Source organism: Chanodichthys erythropterus, chromosome 2 (assembly GCF_024489055.1).
Source record: "Chanodichthys erythropterus isolate Z2021 chromosome 2, ASM2448905v1, whole genome shotgun sequence".
NCBI lineage: Eukaryota > Metazoa > Chordata > Actinopteri > Cypriniformes > Xenocyprididae > Chanodichthys > Chanodichthys erythropterus.
The window spans coordinates 39,983,610-40,003,282 of NC_090222.1; the positions used below are offsets into that span (position 1 = coordinate 39,983,610).

The following is a 19,673-nucleotide window of genomic DNA, read 5'->3' on the forward strand; positions in this document are numbered from 1 at the left end:
ATTCTAGGGCACCTTTAAAATAAAATGTTACCATTTCTTTCATCAAAACCTTTGCATTTCGGCTGACATCTCAAATCCTTCTTTTGTTCCAGTGTTAATTTCGTTGACGAATAATTTTCGTCATAATTTTCGTCAACGACATTTTTTCACGGACGAAAACGAGACGATGATTAAATAAAAATGGGTTTTGAATGACTAAAACTATGACTAAAATCTACTCTAATTTTCGTCAACGAATAAAAACGAGACGAAAATGAAAGAGAGGGACGATTTGGGAAGATATCCAGTCAGAACTGCTGTCCTGTGTGGAAGATGCGCACATTTGAACTGTAATGTGCTGATCTAACCGCGGGAAACGCGGCGCTGTTGCGCGCTCTACAGGCTCGTGCAGCAGCACATCTGACTGCTGCGCAATTAATGAATAGCGCACATTTATGCCAAGCGATTGCTTATAAGCTAATGTTGATGAATTATGACAATGTTTACTACACGATGTTTATATGGTAGCATGTTTTAAACGGTTGTAAGAATGCATATTTATCTCCCTCATGAGCAGCCTGCTACAGTGCAGACTGCAGACATTTCAGAATAAGAGTCACGGTGTATTTCGGGATGGTTTATAATTATTATTTTTTTCCTGGTCATTATTGTTATTTTGTTTAAACAATAAACTGTATTTAATTTAATTTCTGTTTAATTCATAGTAAACTACTGTATCTTCTGTCACAGGAAGGAAAGAATAAGAACATTATTTGACACATTATTCAATATATTTTACAAGTATAAGGGTTATTATTGTTAACTAAACCTAAAACCAAAGAAATCTTCATTACTTGAAATAAACATTAACTGAAATAAAAGATAAATATATAAAAATGTAAACTTATAAAAATGTAAACTTAATAGTTTCTAAGCTTTAGCTTAACCCGAGGTATTAAAATAAACAAAAAATAAAAAGTTATAGACATTTGCATAGACAAAGCAAAAACTAAAAGACATAAACACAAAAAATTACTAAAACTTTTAACTAAAATTACAATGAAAGCAGGAAAAACTAAAAATCAAATCTAATAAATTTTTTTAAATGTAATCTATAATAGTAGCCTACCTCAATGATAAGTGTGTCAATCCCTGAAAAGTACTGAATTTTGCTCTTTCACGTGTTTTTGCACTTGAACGGTCAAAAACCATCCGCTTTGGTGAGCAAAGTACAGTTGGGTGAACATAAACAGTTTGGGGAATATCAGATGTGCCTATATCAGTGTATAGGATCTGTGTATTGTTAGAGAAATGCTTAATGCATTACAATTTAACTAAATTAGATTTTAGTCGACTAATTCTACTGTAGATTTAGTCGACTAAAATCTTATGATATTTAGTCGACTAAAACTAGACTAAAACTAAAACAATTTCCGATGACTAAAATATGACTAAAACTAAATGGCATTTTAGTCAAAAGACTATGACTAAAACTAAATCAAAATTTGCTGTCAAAATTAACACTGTTTTGTTCCTTTTCAATCTTACCTCCAAACAATTCCTCATGGATAAAATCAAGCTCCACCCTACATATTGTCTCAATCATAAATATTTCAGATTTCGCAGCTTAAGCGTCAGAAGCAGAGAAAATGCTTGTGGGTTTATTGATTTGTATGTAAACCCATAAAACAGACTGTTATAATGAGGTGATTTTTGATAGTTATCAACATTATGTTGACATACTCACTGAGAGTTCACATGCACATCTCACCCTGATTATGCCTAGTAATCAGCCAACGTGTAAGGTCACATAAATGCCTTAAATGATCTTTGTTTATTACTGAAAGGTCATCCAGAACACTGTCAGCTTATTCAATAAATGCCTGTCTAACACAGTACAAAGGCGGTTTTCAGGTTTATTGATCTGCAAAGCCTTTAAGCGTATTTTTCAAATGATTATTTTCAATAGTTATCAGTGTCCATGCAAACACCCTCATGCTCATCTGGATTAAAAGAAAAGCGGTTTGTAATTTTGACTTTCATTCGCTAGTAAAACAAGAATAAAGTGCACAAACAGACGCTGTATCTCCAAAAATAGAGCGTCACGCAGGTATTTGGGTCATAAGGGTATGTTCGCCTCATATTCCCTCACAATACAGATGGGAACATGAAAGTACCTTGGCAGCTGGGCAGAGCTCTGTTCCACTCGGGTCTGTTGGTGCCGCCCATGACACAGGTGAGACTGGAATAACCCTGGAGCTGGTAGCCTGGATCACAGTGGAAGGTCACAGTGGAGCCCAGCTTATAGTCTCCACCCAACCGTGTGCCGTTCATCACGCTGCCCGGGTCAAAACAAGCCTCACGCAGTTTAGCTATACGGGAGAGGAACACAAGACATATGGCGTATGATAAAGCTGTAGAAGATGAAAAGATCTGAAGGGATGAAATGCCAAGCGGCAACCTTTAAAACTTTCCAGTTTGCGGTCGAGCATCTTCAAATAGTATATCATAAGTCCCCATGAAATCAAAATGAACAATTCTTTTTTTTTATGGAATATTACAGTTTTTATTATAAATAATTTATTTAATGCATTTAAATTCATGTGTCTCGTAATCTTGAATCTTTCCCTCCCTCTTGCAGCGTCATCTCTACTCTTCTCTGATGACGAGGGCGGGGCAACCTGTCACTCACATGAGATCCACCAACAGCATCCAATCAATTCCCCAGAGACATAATCAAGCCCCACCCTACATTTGTTCTTGTTCCAGAAGCATTTCACAACATCACAATAGGGAAGAAAAGATGATCGCATCTTCCCTTTCATGCCGACTTTAACTCTTTTCCCACTAGCTTTTTATTTTTAAATGATTAGTTCACTTCATAATTAACATTTCCTGATAATTTACTCTCCTCCATGTCATCCAAGATGTTTATGTCTTTCTTTCATCAGTTGAAAAGAAATTAAGGTTTTTGAGGAAATCATTCCAGGATTTTTCTCCATATAGTGGACTTCACTGGGGTTCAACGGGTTGAAGGTCCAAATGTCAGTTTCAGCGCAGCTTCAAAGAGCTCTACATGATCCCAGACGAGGAATAAGAGTCTCATCTAGAGAAACCATCGGACATTTTCTAAAAAAAAAAAAAAACATTATATACTTTTTAACCACAAATGCTCATCTTGCACTGCTCTGAGATGCTCCACGCATGACGCAATCATGTTGGAAAGGTCATGTTGATGTACCGATCCAGTGTTTACAAATCGAACATGCAAAGACTAAGTCAAATGGCCTTTACGGAAAAAAAGGTAAAACAACAATGTCGGACGAAAATGAGATTTTTCGCAGTACTTCCACAGCGTGACCTTTCCAACATGATTACGTAATGTGTGGCACATCTCAGAGCAGTGCAAGATGAGCATTTGTGGTTATAAAGTATACAATTTTTATTATTTTTTAGAAAATGAACAATTGTTTTGCTAGACAAGACCCTTATTCCTTGTCTCGCCTCGTTCCTCGTCCTTTGAATCTGCACTGAAACTGACATTTGGACCTTCAACCCGTTGAACCCCAGTGAAGTCCACTATATGGAGAAAAATCCTGGAATGTTTAGATCAAAAATCATGTTTTTGTCAAAGACTTCATCCGAATGGGCTTCAGAACGATGATAAAACACAGATGGAGTAGTCAAGAAGATCTGAAGATCTGTAACAGCATACTACTGTATAACAGTGAAAACACGCATTGCAAGATAAACCAATCAATGGCGGGGAAAGAGTTAAAGGAACAGATCACTTAAAGATGAACACTCTGTCATCATTTACTCGCCCTCAAGTCGTCCCAATCAATAAAAATCAATAAGTGCATCGCTCTAGGGCACAAATCCAGTTCAAAACCACTCTTTAACCAGCAGGCCGAAACGCTTACCTTTGTATTCCAGATGGAAGCCGGTGTAGCTCACGGATCCGTCGCTGCGGAAGCCAATGTGCATGATGTTGGAACTGCTTTCAACCTTCTCCGGCAACTTGCTGTCTTGAAACGTGCCGATCAGATGACTGTTGCTGTGAGGTCCGTCGTAGATGTACAAGAAGTCATAGTTGGGCTCGATGCTAAAACTGAGAGAAAACATACAGTACAGGATCAAAACACAATTTACAGAGCGATCGATTGACTTTTTTCTAGACAATTTACTCCTCCAGAAGGATTAGTTCAACCACTAATGGAATTTCTGTCAACTTGTCATTGCAAATCATTGCAGACAAAGAGGATGATAAAGAAAAAGCTCCAAAAAAGTGAGACTTCAGAAGACGATATGAGAAGGAATATAACTCACAAGTAGGAATGCACCGCTATGAAAATTTTGGCCGATACCAATAAGTGATGATTCTTTATAACCAATATATTGGCCGATAAATCCAAATCTTTATATAATTTTCAAGAGCCTGATTATAAAAACAAAAGTCTCAGGCACACGATTATAATGATGTTATATTATATCATTTATACAACAGTTCTTTCTGGTTCTCGAATCTGATTGGCTGAGAGCCGTGTGATAAAAGCACTCTTACCCTTTCACCGTTTGTATCACTCCGCTTGAAGCGACTGTCATTGCGGGCGAGCAAATCCACCGTATTTTTTACAAATACTACACTTGTTGTGCCACGAACTGTAGTTTTAAGAGTTTTTTAGGTGAGAATGTAGTTGTTTAGACCTGAAATATGTGACTCATATTTAATCATAACACCTATTTCACAATTTGTTTTCAGAGATGTGAGCTCCAGGCCATCAGCGGCCGTTCAGTGCTCGAGTACCCGCTGAGAACAGCTTCATTTCTTACAGTGGTTAAACATGAGATATAATCAATTTTGTGTACATAAAATGTGCAATCTTTGGTCTTTTTAATCTATTACTTGTTCCTGAGCAAATAAAATTGGGCTATGTTAAATTTAATAATTTAATATTAAGACTATATTTAACGTACATCCTGTAGAGCACTGCTTTTCTACGTTTGACTGTATTGTACAATTGTGATTATTTCCTATTGGCTGTTGTTGTTATTCTAAATATTGTTGGTCAACAAATATGTTGTATTTGGTATTGAGAAAGGGTCCATTAGTTTGTAATATGGAATGAGTGAAAGTAGGGCTGCACAAATAATCGGATGATTAGAAAAAAACATTGATTTTAAACATCGATTATTTTTTTTATGCACAGCATGTGAATGAAGTATGGCTCCAAATGCTAATCCATCTGAAAGCACTGCGAGTTTCAATTGCTTATAATGTGCATTTGAAAAAGCAACAAACATCTTTCCAGACATGAGAAGCATTTATTAACATCTGGTCCAACAAAATACAACATTTAATAACGTTTTTACTCCAAACTCACTTCATAACGACAGTTGAGAGTCCTTCTGTGAGATGATGTGGCTTCTTACACAGAATAAGGCAGTCGAGTGTTTATTAGTCATGTTTAATCAATCAAAATGTTTCAATTTTCTGTTTATTTGGTTACAGCGATAGTTTGGGATTTCCTGAAATGATGCGTATTCTACTTCGTCAGCAGGGCATATTTGCAGTTTCTGCGTGAGAGCGCCCTCTGGCTTTCAGATGGAGATGCATCACAGAGCCGTACAGCTCTGACAAGCTGCGCATAAAATAATCGCAGCCTTTGCTAAATTACGTGCAATAAAGTTGCAATAAATTTTGCAGCCCTAAGTGAAAGTTACATTAATACAGTCTTAGATGGCGGCAAACTTTACTAGTTCTAAAGTTTTAGTTGATTTAGCAACAGAGGTGTGGTCAAACTGTCAACTTCAGATTTGAATATGTGGCGGAGGGAAGTAGTTCCTCACAAAAGAGGGTTTTAAAGACACTCTGTTGTTGTTTCTTATTTATTTACACACTCATATCGTCGAACTGTTGTATAAACGCAATATCACACAAGAAATAGCTGTATATCAGCACTGTGATTACCTACCGAATCACATTATACAGCCATATCGCACGGCTACTCATGTGATATTGCTCATGTAATTATATTTCAGATTTGAGCTGCACATGTTGCACTTTTTGAAGGGACTCCAATCATATTTCAAGCAATTCAAAACCATCAGTGTCTCAGCTGATGGAAATAAACCATAATTTATCGGCTTTAATATATCGGCCGAATTTTCTTATCAGGCCGGTAACAATAACATTAAAAACGAACATATATCAGCCGAGTCATGATGGCCGATGTATATCATGCATCCCTACTCACAAGTCACTCTGATATGGTATTTTAATGTAAATTTTGGTACTTTAAGCTGTCATATGAAAAACAGATGTGTGAAGGTTGTTTACTATTTTAATTTTTGTGTAGCACAGAAGAAATAGCAGTTTGAAATGAGTAAATAATGACAAAACTTTCACTTTTGTGTGTGAACTAGCCCTTTAAATCTCTGTGTAGAACTGCAAAATGCCTATAAAGTGTGTAAAACAGGAAGAGAAAACAAGCAGCATCCTATTGAAAACATGAAAATGTATCAAGTGCTTGTTGACGACATCACAAGCTCCATCCAGTTTTCAGTGTGCGGGTCTGTGATCTTCCTAAAAGACCTTTTGGGTCATCAGAGGCAGAAAATGTTTTGAAGAGCCTTTTCTGTATGTTTTAGGTGGGGAATATTATGAAGTGGAAACATCCGATGTGGGTGGAAAATGCACATAAATGGCACAGCGACGCTTTGGGTAAATGTAGTCAGAAAACATTGCACTTCACATTTAAGTACTGCAATGAGAGCAGGCGGCCGTATTAATGTCATTATGAAGATTTGTTTATTATCCCAAATCTGCACCAACTATATGCCATTAATTTGAGAGGATTTTGTAAATACTGTGATAATGTCACTTTGACTCATCTCATCTATCTGGAGAAATCTTTTCCCAATTACCATGCTGATAAAAACACAATTCCAAGTCATGTGTTAATTTGAAATTAATCGAGTTTTTGGTGCACAGATCAGAGTCTGATATCAATATCATATTCTAATTTACAGTCTAAGACGGAAGCAGTTATGGGTCAGTGACGTGACACTCATTTTATATGTTCGGATGTAATAATTTATTCAACGATGCATTAAAAATGCAAATCACTCTGACAATGACTAGAATACATCTCTTCTATGATTCACCTGTTCAAAAATTCAGTTTGATATTTTTGTGGGACAAAGTCAAAGATGTCTAGGTGGTGTATCCATCATCTGATTGTAATGAAGAAAATATAAATGTTAAAAAAGTCTTAAAAGACTGAGATTTGTGGGGGGAAAACTTAAGATTAGACTTAATAATATAAAACTTAAGATCATGAGTTGTGAAAAAAAGTACAGCATTGAAGAAGTTATGTTGTATATGTGACCCTGGAGCATGGATATATTTGTAGCAATAGCCAACGATACATTGTATGGGTCAAAATTAACGATTTTTCTTTTATGCCAAAAATCATTAGGATATTAAGTGATGATCATGTTCCATGAAGATATTTTGTAAATTTCCTACTGTAAATATATCAAAAAAATATTTTTTTCTGCATTGCTAAGGACTTCATTTGGACAACTTTAAAGATTTTTCTCAATATTTGTATTTATTTTTTGCACCCTCAGATTCCAGATTTTCAAATTTTTGTATCTCGGCCAAAAATTGTCCTATCCTAACTAACCATACATCAATGGAAAGATTATTTATTCAGCTGATGATGTATAAATCTAAATCTCAATTTCAAAAAACTGTCCCTTATGACTGGTTTTGAGGTCCAGGGTCACATATACATATATACAGTCAAACCAAAATGTATTCAGACACCTTGAACATTTCATCCATTAATTCAGTTTAATCACTATAGTTTAAAAAAATAAATGGTAATAAAATATGACAAGATCCCAGAGTTAAACTGTGTCAGAAAGAAATAATCTTCAGGTTAAAGTAGTCAGGTCAAAGTGTATGAATCATTTTTGGTTCCAGATGTTTATCAGTTTTACCAGTAGTCCACTGTATGAAGAATTTTTGGGTATAATATGTCACGGTTTATTTTATTTTACTATCCTCACTTACAGAAATTAACTATAGTGTCCTGCAGCCACTAGTAAAAATATTTCAAAAATATATCAATATATCAAAAATATCAAAAATGTGTGAATACTTTTTGGTTTGACTTTGTGTGTGTACATATATATATTTACGGAAGAGGATTAGGGCCAAGTAATAATAAAAAAATAAAACCATCTCGAGATTAAAGTTGTTAAATTTCGAGAAAAAACTCGTTAAATTTCAAGAAAAAAGTTTAGATAAAATGTTGAGAATAAAGTCATTAAATTACGAGAAAAAAGTCGTTAAATTATGAGAACAATTTCGTTAAATTACAAATTTGTTCTCATAATTTAACGACTTTTCTCGTAATTTAATGACTTTATTCTCAACATTTTATCTCGACTTTTTTCTCATAATTTAATGAATTTGTTTTCGTAATTTAACAAGTTTTTTCTCATAATTTAATGACTAATATATATATATATATATATATATATATATATATATGTGTGTGTGTGTGTGTGTGTGTGTGTGTGTGTGTGTGTGTGTGTGTGTGTAAAAAGTTGTAATGTTTTATATAATAATATTATATAACATTATTATATAAAACATTACAACTTTTTTAAACATTTTTTATGTCTCTTCTGCTCACCAAGGCTGTATTTATTTGATAATAAATAAAATTAGTAAAATTAGTAATTTAATTAGTAAATGAAATAGCCATTTTCTATGTGAATATATAGTAAAATGTAATTTATTCCTGTGATCAAAGCTGAATTTTCAGCATCATTACTCCAGTCTTCAGTGTCACATGATCCTTCAGAAATCATTCTGATATGATGATTTGCTGCTCAAGAAACATTTATGATTATTAATAAATATTCACATAAAAAACAGCTATTTAAATTGTAATAATATTTCAGAATTTTTACTGTATTTTTGATTAAATAAATGCAGCCTTGGTAAGCAGATATTCACACACACACACACACACACACACACACACACACACACACACACACACACACACACACACACACACACATATACATTATATGTATATATATATATATATATATATACACACATATTACGTATAAAAACTTTAGACTAACCCTTCTGATTTATTTTACATCAATAATGTATCTCCAAGTTTTCATAATGACATTTAATCCTTCACGTAAAACACAGTTAAGATCTTACCTGATAAAAGCCAAGGAGATGACGTAATCAGGGTGAACCGTGATGAACCAATCACAGTCTTTGCTGTGCGGGTACGGGTGGGGGAAATTCGGTGACAGAATGAATCCAGATGAGCCTGTAATGTTCCCACCACAAGGAGCTGGAAAACACAGATTATGGGTAGTGTTAATAAAGTTTAATCTCAAAACGGCTAGATGTCACAGGAGTAAATCGCTTTGTTGGCAGATATATCATGTAGTGACAAGCCGAGTCATTTTCACATCATTAATATTCATCAGGAAAGCTGATAAGTGCCCTTCTTCCCACTGTTCTTCAGCTCCTGGTCTGGCTTTAAACCGGATTGACCTTTAAAATGTTTAAATGTGACTCAAACTTAAGAAAATAGGTTTTGCAGACTGCCGCTATCCACAAAATAAATGTAGTATCCTAGAAGCATTTATCATGGGAAGTCTTCACCCCAGTTTCCTAAAACCCAGAAGTATAAGCGCTGACTGGGCAAGCGATCAGAAATTTCCATCAAAGAGATTTATTATTCCAGGCCTTTATAAAGGGTGATTCAAGTCATTTCTGCCAGTTATTTTAGTCATTTCGTCAGAGCTGACAAGTGTGAAATGAGGGGCTGCTTGTATTTTACAGGTCTCTGGCGGCAGTGCTGCAAATTGAATAAATCTCACCGATGCAGGTAGGAGGACTGGGCTGCCAGTAGAATCTGTTGTCCACCTGAATGCAGGTGATCCTGGGCTCGCCTTGCAGGTCGTATCCGGGATCACACGCAAAGGTCACCGTGTCGCCCGGCTCCTTCCCCTCGCCGCTGCGGCTGCCGTTCATGGGCGTCCCCGGATCTCTGCAGGCGGTCGCCACTGAACCTGCGAAACGAGAACAGTGACTAGCTGTGCTCACTTTTCACTTACCGGGATATCTCCGCAGGAGGTAGCATGTCCCGCTCTGAAATGAGGTCACATGGCCTCGGCGCTGTACAATGGCTCACTGGGGGCTCCGTCTAAGCAGAACACTATCTAATGCAGGTGTGAAATACGGCTGAGCTACAGCGGCCTGTTTGACTGGAAAATCGCTCGCTAATGGATGCCATTTTTATGCATTTACTCTGAAATGGCTTTTTCTTTCTTCTAACAGAGGGCCAAGCAGCTTTTTTAGACAATTACATTCAAAAGTTTGGGATCAGTAAGCTGCTTCTTTTCTTTTAAAAAATGAACACTTTTGTCCATCAAGGATGCATTAAACTGATTGAAAGTGACAGTGAAGACATTTATAATGTTACAAAAGATTTATGCTTCAAATAAATGCAGTTTTTTTTTTTTTTTTTTTTACTTTCAATTCATCAACGAATCCTGATAAATAAAATCTGTCACGGTTTTCACAAAAATCGTAAGCAGCACAACTCATAAATGTTTCTTGAGCAGCAAATCATCATATTAGAATGATTTCTGAAGGATCATGTGACACTGAAGACTGGAGCAATGATGCTGAAAATTCAGCTTTGATCACGTGAATAAATTATATTTTACATAGAAAATAGAAAATATATTCACATAGAAAACAATTATTTTAAATTTGTAAAAATATTTCACTTTTTTTTTTCTTTTTTAAAAATAAATGCACCTGTTCTTAAGATCCTGCTTTTAAACTGGATTGACCTTAATGCGATCCAAACTTAAAAAAATAGGTTTGCAGACACACAGAAAACAGCTGTTCTGAACTGCAATATTTCACAATTTTTACTGTTTTTTTTTTTTTTTTTTTTTTTTTTTTGACCAAATAAATGCACCTGTTCTTAAGCTCCTATTTTTAACCCGGTTTTACTTTTAAAATGTCTAAATGTGCCTCAAAATTAAGAAAACAGAAGACTCCTACTGTATATTCACATAGAAAACAACTGTTTTGAATTGTAATATTTCACAATTTTTACTGTATTTTTGATCAAATAAACGCAGCATTGGTGAGACAACAACAACAACAACAAATCTTACGACCCAAAACTTTTGAAAAACATCAAAAATATTTATATGCACCAATGTTATCTTTTAGAAATAAACAGCAGCATTTATGTTCATAAGTAAAAAAAAAAAATGTATACATGAAAGAAACAGGGTACAACAGTGATGACTCAAACTAAACGTTTTGAATCAATTTGGGTTTGAAATGATTAAAAAGCATTTTAGTCATGCCATCAATCCTTACTAAAGATGTTTCGCTTATTAGTTTATTAGTGTAGTGTGAAACTGGTTTTGAAGAAAAGTACTTACTAGAGAAGTCAATGGCAAATCCAGATTTGCTAATGTAGAAGTCGGTCTCAAACTGGATGGTGACGATGTTGAGAGTGCTGTGGATGCCGTCCGGTAACAGCGAACCGCTCACTTCCCTCAGAGCCATCTCGTTTTCAGGGTGTCCGTCCCAAACCTTCAGGATATCGTGTGACGCCTCTGTGTCAAACGCCAAGAACTGCAGACTAAAGAAAAATAAAACATTTCAATTCACACTGAAATTCTGAAGTAAGAAGTAATCTAATCAAATACATAATTTGGTAACACTTCCTAATGAGGTTTCATTAACAAATCGAATAAATACTGCAACAGGTGTATTGATCATTGTTAATTTTAGTTAATGGAATCTTAAGTGTTACCAATAATTAATTATAGCAAACTTTCAATCATTTATTTCCTCAGCAAGCGTGTCCCTCATCAAATAAAGACTAATACAGCACCATAAACAAAGGTCAAAGTCCTCAATCGTAATGAAAATAAAATGACATTTATGTAGGTAGATGTACTTCACTTCAGGTCAGAGTCAATTATTATGCAATTTCTTAAATAACCAGGACTCTCGATAGTGATGGAGGCGATCTCATGAACCAGTGACCACATATGATTCTTACCTGATCTAGGTTCAATTTATTTTTAAATTTGTTCACATTTAATGACACATTTATGAAGACTGATTAACCATAAAAACTCCATAAAATGAACAAAACAAGCCCTACAATTCAATAAAATATCACATATTATAAAGAAGACACTTCATATTGAATGGTATTAGATGATTTATTAATTGCATTTAATGATTACACCTTCAATAAAACATTTGCAACTGGACTTTAAAAGTTTCTCTTTTTTTTTGCAAGTTCGGGCTGAGTTTTCACTGCATTTGCACTGTTTTGACCAGTAGGGGTCACCAGCATGTGGCATTTTGGAATAGAGAATCATTTTGTGAAGTATTGCCAATGCAAACATTCAAGCGATTTTAAACTATTCAAGTGCAAGAAGCAGCGGAAGAGAACATGCGCTCTGTTTTCCGTTGCGTGCACAGAAATCTGTCTCTCATACAGCGTGCGAATACGGAATTGAGTTCTCTTTCGCATATTCTTGCATTTGAACGAACAAATACATATGAAATTATGTCAAAATGCCCTATAATGAGTATCCATGTAAACACAGAAATCAGATGTGTAACAGTGAGGGGTATGATCAGATCTCGTGATATTAAAATGTGATGAGATTAAAATAAAAGTTTATTGCATGTTTTGATGTCCACATGTTGTTGTTCAAGAAATTACAGTGTAGCATTTCTACTGTAAAGAAGTGGCCAAATATTAAAGATTAAGTAGATATTTGAATGAAATGGTCAAGGATTTGATCTGCTGTAAAGTGTAACAACAACAATCGCCAGGCCATTTGCGTCCTCTGCAGGCATTTGTTATAATAAATAAATAAGTTGATTACATTGGGGTTTTTTTTAACAGTGTTGTTCAATAAAACCATAAAATTACTTAATTTTAATACTTTATGTAAACCAATTATTATTGCCTCTTGGTTACTATATATGTATTTGAAGTAATTTTACTTTTATTACCACAAAAATATTATCTGATTAGTCAATTAATTGTCAAAACTACTCGATTACCAAAATAATCGTTAGTGACAGCTCTAGATTAGTTAAAAGGTTAGTAAATTGCACCTGCAATGTTTTGCATTTTGTGACTTTCAATCAAATAAAATACTATTTTTCCAGTCATATTTTGTCATTGAAGATTCCTTAAATATATTTTTTCTTAAAATTATCATCCGTCTCGTTGTGAACCCAGCATCATGTATCATCTCTTGAGTTAAGTGTGTCGTCACACACACCTAGTAACAGTATAATGGATCCGTGCATTTGCTCTTAAGGTGACAGCAGCCTAATAAACCTGCTGCCGTCTGTTTCATTAATGATAATCAAACAACAAAAGACAAAGAGGAAATCACTCACTGCTCTCGACTGAATAACTTTCGTATTTTTGTTTGCTATTGCTTATTTGTTCTTATTTTACTATTGTTTGCTTGTATTTAATAATGTGTTTTTTCTTTAGCTCGGTCACATTTGCTGTGATAAAACCGAAGGCAACAGTTCAAAAATGTTCTTTAAGCTGCTGATTTTTGTTCATGGCATTCAGCTGCAATGACATGTTTTGTAAAAAGAGACAGATGTTTGATCTCTAAATATTTGACTTCATTTTCTTGCCACTTTGGAATCGAAACTGGGAATTGGAATTGCTAAAGTCCAACCCAACATAAAGAGCTTGTGCGAGTTAATAAACAGTCACCTGACAGTGTTGCCGGTGTCCACCTCGATGGTCCATGTGCAACGGAGGTTGTTGTCATACGGGAAGGGGTATCCGGGAGACAGTATCCGTCCGGATGACTCACCTTTAAAACTTCCCCCACACTCCGCTACAATAGATCAAAACATGAAGTTATTGTGCCGTCAACTCCCACCCACGACGCCGATGTATTCATTCTGCCATTAATGATGCTCTGCGGAGACTCGGGCCGCTGGAATATCTGTTGCTGGATCTGACTCGACCACGCCACCCCCTCATCATCCCGACGAGGCCATGCAACAATGGGCTGTAATTATGCATGCACTAGACGGCACTTTTAACTACATTCCTTGTGCATGTCATTAATTAATGTTAAAACTCTGTCCATGTTATTTATGAGCTCAGTCTTGCATGAAAAGCAGAGGACCGCTGCATATATCACAAAAATAAAGGAAGTATTATCATATTCATTACTGCGGCCCCAATATCTGCACTACATCGCTCATTAAAGCACTTGTTTCTGTACCGAATTATGGAGCAAATACTGATCTCATGAGCAAACAGATTTCCTTATGACAAAAAGAAACTACTGTCATTACAATGGTAACGAACACAGAGACGGCCAAGACAAACACTCCAGAAAATGAAAGCCTGCCCCTGGAGATTATTACGTCTGATATCTTTTCAATGGCCACTTTAGAGCTGGAGTGTGTCATTTTTCAGGTTTTTGTGTGAATATGAAGAGTTTAATATGCAGAGACAACCACTGATTCCCCTGAAAGCGGTGAACAGTAATTCTGTGGCAATATCAAAACATTGCTTTGTTCGTTCGAGCATCCCGAGTGTACAGCAACACTTTGTTTGAATCAACCAAGAATGTTATTTTGGAGGACTATGTGTTTGTCCAACCAAAACCTGTTAGAAAACAGTTATTCTTACAGTTCTTTTGCAATTAATTTGCCCCCAAACCCAATATGAACAACAGTAAAGGCAAACATCACTAATCACTCATTTAATGAATATTTTTCACCTGGTGAAGAGTGGTCATGAACTTATTGTTTTATAATGTTTCCTGGGCTTCACTTATAATGTTAATATGATTTTTACATCAAAAATAGTCATAATTTAGAACTAAAGGGCATTTTACCCCTCTGATTTGAATGCTCTGCTTGTTGTGAGATTTTAGCACGATTGTGTTACTATTACAGTTCTCAAGGTTTACTGATTGTGAAAAGTGTTGATTATAGCATTATATTATGATCGTGGCATGAAAGGTTGCATTGTAGTCGATGTTGAGCGCATGAAAGCAGTGATCTTGTCGCAATTTCTGCAAACTAATGAATGCTTTCATCATAACTAACAGTGCAAACATGATGTAAATAAAATATTTGATGTTTCTAGTCGGAGCCCAAGACACTCTTGCTGTTTGATTGACAGCTCCAGCGATTGTAAAGGGAGCGTTCTTTCATTGCCTTCTATATATCATTTAATCACATGCAACACTAATGTCTCTGGCAACCCAGATACAAATCATGCAAAATCAATTTTGACTAAACATGATGGCTGGAACAACAGCAGAAAGTGATCTGGACGGTGAATTTGCTTCGTCAGGGAGAAAAAAAACAAAAAAAAACCTACCTAAATTAATATTTTATATTTCATTTTATAATTGCATGTGATCTGTTTTGTGAAGAGGGAAAATAGCCGTATAAAAGGGAGGCATTTATCAGCTAGCTTTTGCATGAAATATTTAGTACAGCCTCAATGTGCACCATTTTGATGTTGAAATTCCCAAGGTGCTGTCATAAGAGCAAGTAGATCCCTGAGGCAAGCTTCAAGCATCTGCTCATCGGGATTCTGTCTTCAGAGAGCACGGCTACTTCGTTCTGACTGCTCTATTGTTCATCAATTTCATCATACAAAAGCCAAGAACATGCCGGACTACCATAAATATTTATGACTCTACGACACCAGTAAACTTAACTGAAGTTGTATAGGGTGTTTTGAGAATGGGGCTCTGTTCTGGTGTACTTTGCTGACTACATAGACAACGACAGTAGTTTAAAGAGCACCTATTATGTTTTTTTTTGTCACAATATTCCTCATTTACATAATTTATATGCAGAATAAAGGGGCGGGGCCTGTTTGAGTTAGTTAGTAGTGTGTTGAAACTGGTGGTTATGGTAAGGGGTGGGACATTTCCCAAACACCAATCACAACACACTGCTCCAGCCAACCAATCAGAGCACAGTGTGCTTTTCAGAAGGAGGGGCTTCATAGAGACAGGAACTAAACAGAGCGATACTGACAGACTGGGAAGAGAGGAGCTGCAACAATGGAGAATATGAGGAAAATAATGCATGCAAACCTCTTCTAACAGAGCCCAAAAGCAAAATCAAGACTTTGTAAAAGCACATAATAGGTCCTCTTTAAGTAAACTGGAAAATGTAAGTAACCCATTGGAAAGAAAAAAGAAAAAAAGAAATAAAAACAATGTGATTATTGTTTAAATTCCAAGACAATCTTATTTTAAATGGACAAAGCTGATCTGAACGACATGGTTAAAAATGTATGATGTAAAGTTGAGTTGCTGACAAAGAACATACAAACCCGATTCCAAAAAAGTTGGGACACTGTACAAATTGTGAATAAAAACAGAATGCAATGATGTGGAAGTTTCAAATTTCAATATTTTATTCAGAATATGACATAGATGACATATCAAATGTTTAAACTGAGAAAAATAAGTTGATTTTAAATTTCATGGCATCAACACATCTCAAAAAAGTTGGGATAAGGCCATGTTTACCACTGTGTGGCATCCCCTCTTCTTTTTATAACAGTCTGCAAACGTCTGGGGACTGAGGAGACAAGTTGCTCAAGTTTAGGAATAGGAATGTTGTCCCATTCTTGTCTAATACAGGCTTCTAGTTGCTCAACTGTCTTAGGTCTTCTTTGTCGCATCTTCCTCTTTATGATGCGCCAAATGTTTTCTATGGGTGAAAGATCTGGACTGCAGGCTGGCCATTTCAGTACCCGGATCCTTCTTCTACGAAGCCATGATGTTGTAATTGATGCAGTATGTGGTCTGGCATTGTCATGTTGGAAAATGCAAGGTCTTCCCTGAAAGAGACGACGTCTGGATGGGAGCATATGTTGTTCTAGAACTTGGATATACCTTTCAGCATTGATGGTGCCTTTCCAGCCTTGGGTTGTCCTTGTCCTCTTTAGTCCGGATGACATGGCGTCCCAGTTTTCTCTGAATCTTTGGATGATATTATGCACTGTAGATGATGATAACAATTTTTCTCTGAAAAACTCCTTTCTGATATTGCTCCACTATTTTTGGCCGCAGCATTGGGGGAATTGGTGATCCTCTGCCCATCTTGACTTCTGAGAGACACTGCCACTCTGAGAGGCTCTTTTTATACCCAATCATGTTGCCAATTGACCAAAATGATAAGGTTGGTCCTCCAGCTGTTTCTTATATGTACATTAAACTTTTCCGGCCTCTTATTGCTACCTGTCCCAACTTTTCTGGAACGTGTAGCTCTCATGAAATCCAAAATGAGCCAATATTTGGCATGACATTTCAAAATGTCTCACTTTCAACATTTGATATGTTATCTATATTCTACTGTGAATAAAATATAAGTTTATGAGATTTGTAAATTATTGCTTTCCTTTTTAATTCACAATTTGTACAGTGTCCCAACTTTTTTGGAATCGGGTTTGTACTTTTTCAACATTTTTAAGAAATTACACATGCGTGTTTTAAGTATTATAACTGGTTTGACCTTTTCGCGGTTCAAATGGTCATGCAGTGTGATAAATTGATTTTTAAAGTATAAATAATCCATGTGCTCTTAATTAATTTGGGGTCATAAAAACAGCATGTAGGATAATTAGGAATTTAAACAAGAATGAAATAATGTTGGTGGAGTCATGCTAAATGAGTGAAAAACACCTTATACTGGCAACCTGCAAACAATATAGCCAATGTCTTGCTTCTTAAACTAGTGCAAGAGCTGTTAATCTAGTAATTGAATGTGATTTGCAGGTTAAGAAGTTTGAGTCTATAATTAAGCATCTGCTGGACAAACCACCTTTGGACAACATCCCGCTCCGGAAAACAGCAAACCAGCATCCAAAACACAACATATGCTGGTCTTTTCAGCATGGCAATTATGAATATTCACTCTGCAAATGAGTATGTACTCCAAAAACATTTTCCCTCATGAGAATTTCTGTTTGCACTGTATGAATCTCAAGGCTACGTGAACAAAAGATTATCTAGTCATTAACAGTGCAAGCTCTTTTCAGCACATTAAACTCAGGATTTGAGCAATGAAGCAGTCTCTGATTAACAATGCAAATGAAACCAGGAACGGCAAAACACAAACACTACCAGTAAACATCTAAACTAGCATTAATTGCTAAGCTAAATGTTTTGTAGTTCTCAATTGACCAAATAAACAGGCGACACACCAAGATGATTTGCATATGTTCACAGTCAAGAAGACATCAAAAATGCAAACTTCTTACTTTCTGGTGCATAATTCATGGTTTTTCAAAATTAAAAATGTTTGTCTTCACATTTATTTAATTACTTGCTACAGCTCTGACTATTGATAACAGTTAAATTAATAATAATACAAATGATAATATTTATTATTCTTTAATATTTATTATTCTTTAATAAAAATTATATATATATATTTTTTTTTTATTAAATAAATTAAATGAATATAAAATATTTATAAACATAAGAAAACAATTTGTATCAAAATAATATATATATATATATATATAAAATATGAAAATATGAAAAATTACATCTATTTAATTACATGCTACAGCTCTGAAATTACTATTTTTGACAAATACATTAATAATAATAAAAAATAAACATAATATGTATTTTTAATAAAAAAATAAAAATTATATATACATACACATGTATGTATGTTTATATATATAATTATATTTTCATTAAATAAATTAAATAAATCTAAAATATTTATAAATATAAATGTACAATGTGTATCAAATTATTATTATTATATTAACTATTAATATAAATGACTATATATATATATATATATATATATATATATATATATATATATATATATATATATATATATATATATATATACAAAAACATTACATACACACACACTAATATTAATGTTTGTGGAAGAACATTAACCTTAATTAATAAATGCTGCAAAATGCAACTCATACTAGTACATTTAACCTTACTGTAAATCATAACTATGGTTTAATAACAGTTGTCTCTGTACATTATAATGGGATAAATAAAAAAAAAAAAAATTTCTATGAAATATTTTTAAATATAAGTATAAAACATCTATCATAAAATATTTATTATTATTTTATAAAAAAAAAAAATAAAAAAAATCACACGCACAACTCGTGCCAATAAACTGAACCTTACTGAAAAGCATAACCACAGATTATTACAGTTGTCTCTGTACATTATAGTGGGATAAAAGAAAGTGTTTACCATCAGAAAAATGACACACCTCAGCTTCAGTCTCGTGTTTACATGATGCAGGTGAACAAAAACAACAATTACACAAACCCTCACACTGCATCGGGATCAGAGTTTGATTGGGTGAGACCTGTAAGATGGTGGAGGACTGAAATCATGCTGTAAACACATCAAACACTGAGACGCGTGACACTGCCGGGGATCAATTATTCACAACAGAACATGCAAGGTGTTTGTAGACACACACACACACACACACACACACACACACACACACACACACACAGATACACACTAGACACAGCTGCAAGTCCAATTAA

At 34.9% G+C, this 19,673-nt stretch overlaps 1 protein-coding gene across 1 annotated transcript in view; it reads right to left on the bottom strand.

Moving 5' to 3' along the window:
• The window catches only part of csmd3a (CUB and Sushi multiple domains 3a), a 389,031-nt gene that overhangs the window by 226,344 nt on the left and 143,014 nt on the right, over window positions 1-19,673 (bottom strand). The window contains exons 25-30 of the mRNA XM_067412377.1: window positions 13,839-13,965; window positions 11,506-11,708; window positions 9,916-10,107; window positions 9,242-9,380; window positions 3,903-4,090; window positions 2,157-2,351 (exon numbers count right to left, since the gene is read on the bottom strand). Of these exons, the coding sequence (XP_067268478.1) occupies window positions 2,157-2,351; window positions 3,903-4,090; window positions 9,242-9,380; window positions 9,916-10,107; window positions 11,506-11,708; window positions 13,839-13,965 (1,044 nt within the window). The remainder of the gene's footprint in view (window positions 1-2,156; window positions 2,352-3,902; window positions 4,091-9,241; window positions 9,381-9,915; window positions 10,108-11,505; window positions 11,709-13,838; window positions 13,966-19,673) is intronic.